Consider the following 8,981-nt stretch of genomic DNA (forward strand, 5'->3'; position numbering starts at 1 on the left):
CTTTCAGCGTAACCTTCCGCAGTTATCGGAAGGATCGTTTAACAAGACTACAACTCCCATCAGGCTCAGCAGGGTCGTTTTAGGCCCCCAAGGAAACAATGAGACGACTATTTTGTGTCCCTACCGGTGAGGATTGGTAGTTTGAGGGCTTAGACTTCAGAGACCTTTTAAGATAAAACAGAGAGTTTTGAAGGAACTCCAGAAGTTACAGAACCTACGGTTCGGCGAGCCGGAACGGAAGTACCCGGTAGGAGTGAGGAGGAGCCGGAAGTTAAGGCGGGGAGGGGGTGGGGGTGGAGGGAAAAGCAAGCCAGGAGGTGCTGCTGCCGCTTCTAGTAGTTTCCAGGCGCTGCCGGGCGGCTGGGACCGAGCGGTCCTGAGGCTGTGGCTGCGGCTGCTTGGGAGCTGGTAGCGGTGCGATAAGTGAGCTGATGGCCAAGTGGGGTGAGGGAGACCCACGCTGGATCGTGGAGGAGCGGGCGGACGCCACCAACGTCAACAACTGGCACTGGTAAGGGCCAGCAAGACAGGCCGCAGGAGCACTGCTTCCAGGCTAGGGTTTGGGGGTGCCTGGGACCTTGGCGTGTGCAGATCTGGGGCCCAAACAGCCCTGCCCTGGGGTTGGGCGGTGGGTCCTCCCTGCAGCCGGGGTCCTCTCCATCCCTCGCCACCCTCGCGGTGCGGTGTTGGCGAGGGCGAGGGGTTCGACATAGACCGCAGAGTCCCAGAGGAGGAATCTCAGAGCGAACAGAACAGAGCGCCCTAGTTGCTGCATCCAGGCTGGAGCCCGGAGATACTTCCTACACGTGGCCGCAGGCGTCCTTGAGATCCAGACCCCTGCCGATTGTGTGGGGAGACTGCTGGGGAGGTCTCGGAGCCCCAGGCGCGGTGGTTACTGTTCTGTGGGTTACAGTGAAAGTAAAAGTCATAGGGGACTGCCGCCTCCGTCCAGCGGGAGACGCTTTGGAACGTGATCTGCAGGGCGCCTGGAGCTTCGGGATGCTGAACGCGATGCATGCAGCCTCTCACCCGGAACTGTTAAGTTCTGTTGTAACTCCAGGTTGCCGGGCAGTCATGATTTTACAGCCTAGCTGTTCTTAGAAGCTTCTTTATCTTTATGAAATCTCGTAGAAGCAATGTTGTTTGGAGCGCAACTGAACTTTACTCAAAACTATTTTTCTTTTTTTGTTTTACTCAGTTGCTGCTGCTTTTTGCCTACATCGCTCTAATAGACGGGCAAAGAATTGATTTTCCGCTCTTTTTTTTTTCCTGGCCCTGTCCCCTCTTACACAGTGGACTTTGTGACACTGTTTGGAGGACATAGAATGTTTAGGGCATTTAAAGCAGTCTGAATAAGACGGGTCAGAACACTGCTAATGAGGCTGGCATTGTTGGGTGTTTTTTTTTTTTTTTTTTTTTTTTATTTACTGGGGCTCTTAGTGAAATGCTTGCTCTCCTGGCTTCAGCAGTGTGGTCACAGCTTTCCTCTTGGCCAGATGGGGGCGCCATGTTAATAATCAAGGATCGTCTGACTGAGACTTGCCAGAACAACTTACTTAGCACTGGTTTGTTACAGCACCTGCCTTTGTCCACAGCTCACCGCCCTTTGGCTTCCCCAGATGGCCTGTGTGTGGACTCGCTGGGGTAGAATTTAGAGGGTTCGTTGTTATTGGTCTTTTCTGCTTTCTTTAACCTTGCACTTCCTTGCGGCATGAGAAGTGTGTCGTCGTCGTGGTCCCCACCCCCACCCCGATGACGGCTACCCATCTTTGCTTCTGTTTTGCAGGACAGAAAGGGATGCTTCCAACTGGTCCACAGAGAAGCTGAAAACTCTGTTCCTGGCCGTTCGAGTAGAGAATGAGGAGGGCAAGTGTGAGGTGACGGAGGTGAACAAGCTTGACGGAGAGGCTTCCATTAACAACCGGAAAGGCAAACTTATCTTCTTCTATGAGTGGACCATCAAACTCAACTGGACAGGTAAGGACCAGCCAGGCTGTGAGAGACGAGGTTAGCCCCGTGTCTGTCGCTCTTCCACTTGCTGGAGAGCAGGTTCTGAGCAGTGACAAACCCTTGAAGGGAGGAGACAGTGCTGCTTGGGAGGAAAGCAGTTTGGGGTGCTGCTGGGGGACACCGAATGTGTTTATTTGCTCTCTGAGTTTCATCGGTTCCCACCAGTGAAGTGACGGGGCACTGGATCTTTGGACCTTGTTCTGTGTTAGGATTCATAAGGTGATAGAGTCTCAGGCTAGTTTATTTTATGTGTGTCTTATGAATGATTTAAGAGGGAGGGGTTTTTCGTTTGTTCTCTTTTCACTTCAATCACTTTCTAACTCCAGTTTGAATCTTACCATGTTAGACCACTGTACTATTGTAGCTGATAAGTAAGTATTATTTGGATGTAGAGTCAGTTTTGTCATAATTAATGTGTGTTCCTAAAAATCAGTGCACTGTGCAACAGTCATGCAGTAAGAAGCCACAAGGTTTATAGAGAGGATAGAATTGGGAATATGTACCTGATGGGCGGTGGTGGCGCACACCTTTAATCTCAGCACTCAGGAGGCAGAGGCAGGCGGACCTCTTGAGTTCCCGGCCAGTCTGGTCTACAGAGCGAGTTCCAGGCCAGCCAGGGCTGTCTGGAGAAAAAAGAAATACAGTACCCATCCGATGTGGTGATATGTGCCTGTAGTCCCAACCAATTGGGAGGCTGAGGTAGGAAAATGGCTGTGAGTTCTAAAGGGAAAGGGAAAGAAACATACCTTCAAAAAACCATCATCAGTGACACGATTTTAAAATGAAGAAATTGGGGTGGAGAGACTGGAGTTTGGTTCCCAGCACCCACATCCTGCAATTCACAGCCGTCTAGAACTCCAACTTCAGAGGGATCTGGTGCCTCTGGCCTCTGAGGGCCCTTGCATACAGGTGTGCTTACACGCGCCCGCGTACACACACACACATTTAAACTATAGAAACTAAGAATTAGTAGAGTTTTATTCATGTGATGAGTATGAAGTACATGTATACTGTAATCGGGATGGTTTTTCTTTGATTGAAATTTCATTGTGTTCGTGGGCATCACAGGGATTGCAGCTTGAAGGCTCTTGTGAGATCCTGGAAGGGAGGTCTTCTGAGGCAGAAGGATCATCACACCAATGGCACGTTACCTGACAGATGTTTTGAGATATGAACTTTCATTTATTTCTGTACATCTCTTCACCTGGTTATAGTTTTCTCTGTTCACTTCTTATTTCTCAATGATGAACTCACATAGAAGCAAATATGAAATAGCTATAAACAATTGTTCCCTAACATATCAGTCATATTGGATAAATGCTTGTTTTCAGAACAGCTGTTCAAGCTGAATTGATGCTCGTGGCTACCCGACAGGCTCTGGGAGAACTGAGCTACTACCCGATTTGTGTAGCTCTGGGGGCCATGCTGTAATGCCCCATTGGATCTTTCCATGGGGTGAGAAAAGACATTGGGGTGCTGATGGTTGCTTCTGGCATTTGGCACTCTCTGAGGATAGAGGGGCAGCTTAGAATGGGGGTTAAAAGAAGCTTTAAGTGGACAGTGTTCCTGGCAGGGCCTTCCCTGCAGAGGAGGAGGCTAATGGAATTGCATTGCTTTTGACAGGTACCTCTAAGTCAGGAGTGCAATACAAAGGACACGTGGAAATCCCCAATTTGTCTGATGAGAACAGTGTGGATGAAGTGGAGGTTTGTGTTTCCTCACTCCTTATCCGAGTCCTCCCTGTCTGAGTAGTCTCAGATGAGAAAAGCAGCCATCCCCCACCGTTCATAGTCAAGGCTTAGGCTAACCATTCTAAAGCCCAATCTGAGATGAGTCTAAGGCTATGTGGTGCCTTTGGAAACTTCCAGAGCAGTTTGTACATAGTCAGTGTCTCTGCTTTGGCCAGGGAAATGGGTTGTAACATTAGCCATCTCTGCCCTGGCAGAGAGGAGTTGAGAAGGAATATTGTTGGGCATTGGACAAATGTGGCAGCTCCACACCTTTCCTTTGGAAATGTCAGCCGTTTCTTGATTGCTCCTTAAATCATTTTATCCCCTGCTTTTGATCTCCCACTCAGATTAGTGTGAGCCTTGCCAAAGACGAGCCTGACACAAATCTCGTGGCCTTAATGAAGGAAGAAGGGGTGAAACTTCTAAGAGAAGCAGTGGGGATTTACATCAGCACCCTCAAAACAGGTATCCTTTTAGAACTCTGCCTGAGGAGGCTGTCTTCCACTGCCAGACCTTGACTGAGGGCCTGGACTGCCCTTCCCCTGGCAGATGGGGAATGATGGGGGGTGCGGGGAGGTTGATCTAAAAGCTTCGAGTTAGAGGAAGATCCTGAGCTGTGTTGTCTAATGGAGTTGGCTGTCCGGCTAACCCAAGTGAGATGTGCTGGGAGTGTGAAATACACAGTGGATTTTGAGACGGTGCCAAAAAACAGTGTAAAATATCTCAGTTTAAAGATTGATAGCCATTGAGCTGGGCGGTGGTGGTGCAAGCCTTTAGTCCCAGCACTAGGGAGGCAGAGAGGCAGGCGGATCTCTGTGAGTTCGAGGCCAGCCTGGGCTACAGAGTGAGTTCCAGGATAGGCTCCAAAGCTACACAGAGAAACCCTGTGTCGAAAAACCAAAAAAAGAAAAAAAAAAAAAAAAAGATTGATAGCCATTGAAACGATAGTTATGTTAGAGTAACATTAGCTAGTATGATTAGGTTAAATATACTAGTAAAACTTCACCTTGAACATGAACTTTCATGTTACTACTGGAAATCTTAAATTATATGTAAGATACTCGTTTCCATCAGCAGCTCCGATCTAAAGTAATCCTGGACTGTTGCTGGTCCTCCTCCTCCAGGAAGTTGACATGGTTAGAAGCAGAGGGGTTAGCCTAGATGTCCTGGGGGACTCCACCTCTACCACATCCTTCTGATCTTGGTGTTGGAGTTTATATTATGACCAGCCTTGAAATTGATCATTTTTAGTGAGAAACGAGACTCCATTGTTGTGACTAGTGAGTCTCTTGTATAGTAGAGACTAAAGACGTTGTAGTGTTTCCATTGTCGTCAGGGGTTTAAGCTTTTGAAGATAATGCTACTGTATTCTGTACACTGAGATAATCTGTTGGGCATAAACTAAAGGGAGAGAGAGAGAGAATGCGGGCCTTTCCTTAATTCTAGTTATGACAGCTGTGTTTGTCTCGTGTCCTGTGTCAGCTAAGAAATTAATGAGGCGTTTGTCTTTGCAGAGTTCACTCAGGGCATGATCTTGCCCACCGTGAATGGAGAGTCCGTAGACCCGGTGGGTCAACCAGCACCAAAAACCGAGGTGTGCAAGGTAAGCAGTGTTCCCAGGTGACGCAGTACGCCTTCTGCAGAGGGAGAGGAGTGACCGCCGCCGCCGCCATGTGCCACATCGGCTTTTCTGTGTCCCCGACTCCACAGCCAGAGCAGCCCGTGTGTGTGCTTTCTTAGAGAGACTGCAATATATAGTTTGCTCTCAGTGTCGTAACCTGGTACAGTTTTATTTTTACATGTTTATTTTTATTTCTGAACTTGTCTGTATGTTCACCAAGTGCCCTTGAAGGCCTTTCAGAGAGGGGTGTCAGATCTCCTTCAACTGCGATTGCAGGCGGTTGTGAGCCACCTAGTGGACGTGCTGGGAATGGACGCTGCGACCTTTGCAGAACAGGCAGTGTTCTTAACCACTGAACCATCCCTCCAGTCTCCTAACCTGTTCTTTATTGGTTGATAGTGGACCCCTGGAGCAGAGAGAAGCCATCAGAGACAGTGAAGTGTGGCTTTTGATTGCACATAGCACCAGTCAGCTCCTCTTAGCGTCATTTCTAACTGGGGAGTTGGCATTTCGTACTTGGATGTTGAGGATCTCGTCCCAGGGTTAGGCTGCTACCTTCATCCACAGGAAACTCATTCATCTCACTCTGCTTGTGGAGCAAGTGCATGTTTTATCTAGAGCAGATCCTGGGGGTCCCAACTCAGCTCCTGGTTTAGAGCCCTGCATCCTTTTGTCAATAAGCACAGTGAAGAACACTCCAGAAAGCGCTGCATCCAGCCTGCTTGCTTTTTCTCCTTTCCCTTTTTCTCTCTTCCTTTTCTTGTCTTTGTCTTTCTGTCCTTTACCTCTCTCTTCCTTTCCTTTCTTGTCCTGGGGTGAATCCCAGGACCTTGCATATGTGGAACATCTCAGGCTGCTGAGCTATGCCCTCAGCTCCCCTGTCCAGTTATTTCAGGATGGTTCTGTTGGAGAGTTACACCGAGCTCTGAAATGCCTAAGATTGGCTTGTCCTTTGTCTGATGGGTTTTGTGATAAGTACAAGAGGTCTTGTACTTCCGAGGGGCTGGGGAGATGGCTCTCAGGGAATCCAGTGATCTATGCAGGTACCACGTGTGGCATACATTCACACACACGTACACTCTTTTTAAAGATCCTAGAGTGGAAGTCCTCAGTAAGGGTGTTTCTGGAAGAGTTCTCCTGTGACGGAAACATGTACATGCACAAATTCCCTTTAACCCCTTGGACTAATTAGCTTTGGGGGTGCAGGCTTCTGGGCGAGCGAATGAGTTGTCCCTGCAGCTCTGTTGATTGGGATCTCACCAGCTCTAAAGTCACCCCTTTTCACCCCCTTCCTAGGCGAAGGCTGCTCCTTCAAAAAGCCAGGCCAAACCTGTTGGTGTCAAAATCCCCACTTGTAAGATCACCCTTAGAGAGACCTTCCTGACGTCACCAGAGGAGCTCTATAGAGTGTTCACCACTCAGGAGGTAAGTGAGCTTGCCATCACCCCAGGGCCCTAGCGTGCAGGGCTCTGCTGCAAAGTGGACTGGGAAGGCCTCTCACACCAGCAGGGGTGGAGGGCATTTTCACACACACTCACATTTTTTTCTGTTTGTACTAGTTGGGGGGCATGTCAGCAGGAGCCACTGCATTCTGTTAGAAGGGTGAATGGGGTGGGGTGGGGTGGCTCAGTGATACAGCACTTGTGTACTGGAAGGGAGGAAAACAAGGAAAGAAAAAGTATGTGCCTGAAGTAATAGCATCAAGGATTCAGAATTCCTGAGATCAAGCCTGGTCTGTAGAGGACCAGAACAGAGGGAGACCAGAACGTCCTCCCGGGCAGAGGGAAATCTGCAGGGAAGAGTTGAGGAACTGCCCTTGGCCCGAGTCCCGTTGAGAGCCATGCATCTTCTCCCAATCCCTGCTTCCCTGCAGCTGGTCCAGGCCTTTACCCATGCTCCCGCGGCCTTAGAAGCAGACAAAGGTGGGAAGTTTCACATGGTCGATGGCAACGTCACTGGAGAGTTCACTGATCTGGTGAGTCAGTCCTACCTCTTCCAGCTTGTCACCTCCGCTCAGTTAGATTCGTGTGTGTCTCCATTTTCTGGGCCAAACTTCAGGCCTCTGTGATACTTTTCAAACAGTGCTGTGTTTGAGTTTTCTTGCAAGTGACACAGTCACACACACAAAGGCAGGTGACTTGCCCGGCTGGGCTGGGTGCACTGTGGCCCTCACTAGACCGAGCTCCTGATTGTTCCAGGTCCCTGAGAAACACATTGCTATGAAGTGGAGGTTCAAGTCGTGGCCAGAGGGTGAGTAAGGCTTGCTGCCGTCATCCCCAACACTGCTCTCCCCGGTTTAAACTCGTCCAGGAACTCTGGGTCTGAAAACCTCCTTCCCATAGGGCACTTTGCTACCATCACCTTGACCTTCCTTGACAAGAACGGAGAGACAGAGCTGTGCATGGAAGGCCGGGGCATCCCTGCTCCTGAGGAAGAGCGGACGCGACAAGGCTGGCAGCGGTACTACTTTGAGGGCATCAAACAGACCTTTGGCTATGGCGCTCGCTTGTTTTAGGGCCAGCAGCAGGGGTTCCAGCCTGTTCGACACTTGAGTCCAGCCCGTTCATGAGGGGTTTGTGACTCACAGGATTGCACCGTCCCGACTGCTAACTTGGGGCTGGGGCCCCGCCCTTCCACATATACCTTGGGTTTGTGCATGTTTTCTGCTGGGTGGGGTCTGAGGGTGATTCTCTTTTATGTGTACATACGCTAAATAAACAGATTTTAAAAGCATGCATTTCTTACCATCTGTGTTGACTGGGAGCCGAGTGTTGTGTTCCGTGAAGAGTTTGAATTTGAACAAATACATGAAGGTTGAAGCCTCTCCTCTAATCCCAGTGTTCAGGAGTGGGAAGCAGGAGGATTAGGAGTTCAAGGCTAACCTGGACTATAGGAGACCCTATCAGTTGTGGGGCTGGAGAAATGGCTCAGTGGTTAAGAGCACTGGCTACTTTTGCAAAGAATGGGGGTTCAATTCCCAGCACCCACCACACAGCTCACCACCACCTGTCACTCCAGTTCTAAGGGATTTGATGCCCTCTTCTGGCCTCCTGCATGTATGTGATCTCCATAGACAAAATACAGGCAAGACACCCATACACACAGAATAAAAATTGTGAGTTCGAGGCCAGCCTGGTCTCCAAAGTGAGTTCCAGGAAAGGCGCAAAGCTACACAGAGAAACCCTGTCTTGAAAAACCAAAAAAAAAAAAAAAAAATTTGAAAAGCGCAAAGGATGACTTGATGACAGCAGGATTCTTTTTTTTTTTTTTTTTTTTTTTTTTTTTTTTTTTTTGGTTTTTCGAGACAGGGTTTCTCTGTGTAACATTCCCAACTGTTCTGAAACTTGCTTTGTAGACCAGGCTGGACTCAAACTCACTGAGATCCATCTTTTTTTGTTGGGGGGTAGAGGGGGACAGCAGGATTCTTGAGCTCGTTTATTTTCACACTTCCTTCTTAGCACACGGGAGGGCTGGCACTCTGGAATAAACAGCACTAACGAAGTACAAGATGGTGGAGATGGGTCTTGGACTCTGACCCCTCCACAAAGAGATGACCGCGGTGCAGCGGTGCAGCTGGTGACAGAGATGGAGGTGACCAGTGGTGGCTTCATAGAGAGCTG

At 49.2% G+C, this 8,981-nt stretch overlaps 1 protein-coding gene across 4 annotated transcripts; it reads left to right on the plus strand.

Annotated features, from left to right (window-relative positions):
• Positions 1 to 93: 93 nt before the first annotated feature.
• Ahsa1 (activator of HSP90 ATPase activity 1) lies at positions 94 to 8,110 on the plus strand. 4 transcript variants are annotated; one of them, XM_052738627.1, is made up of 9 exons: positions 94 to 247; positions 1,787 to 3,465; positions 3,634 to 3,716; positions 4,088 to 4,205; positions 5,255 to 5,343; positions 6,658 to 6,786; positions 7,235 to 7,336; positions 7,560 to 7,611; positions 7,704 to 8,110. In XM_052738627.1, exons 2-9 carry the CDS (start codon positions 3,441 to 3,443, stop codon positions 7,874 to 7,876), a joined length of 771 nt encoding a protein of 256 aa, XP_052594587.1. In that variant the 5' UTR covers positions 94 to 247; positions 1,787 to 3,440; the 3' UTR covers positions 7,877 to 8,110. The 4 variants fall into 4 exon arrangements, with proteins under 4 accessions (XP_052594587.1, XP_052594586.1, XP_052594588.1 ...); XM_052738626.1 differs by lacking the exon at positions 94 to 247 and adding an exon at positions 276 to 511 and having other exon boundaries at positions 1,787 to 1,977; XM_052738628.1 differs by lacking the exon at positions 94 to 247 and having other exon boundaries at positions 1,926 to 1,977; positions 3,079 to 3,465.
• The last annotated feature ends 871 nt before the right edge of the window (positions 8,111 to 8,981 follow it).

The sequence above is a fragment of the Peromyscus californicus genome, unplaced genomic scaffold (assembly GCF_007827085.1).
Source record: "Peromyscus californicus insignis strain IS unplaced genomic scaffold, ASM782708v3 Scaffold_15__1_contigs__length_86483966, whole genome shotgun sequence".
Taxonomy (NCBI): Eukaryota; Metazoa; Chordata; class Mammalia; order Rodentia; family Cricetidae; genus Peromyscus; species Peromyscus californicus.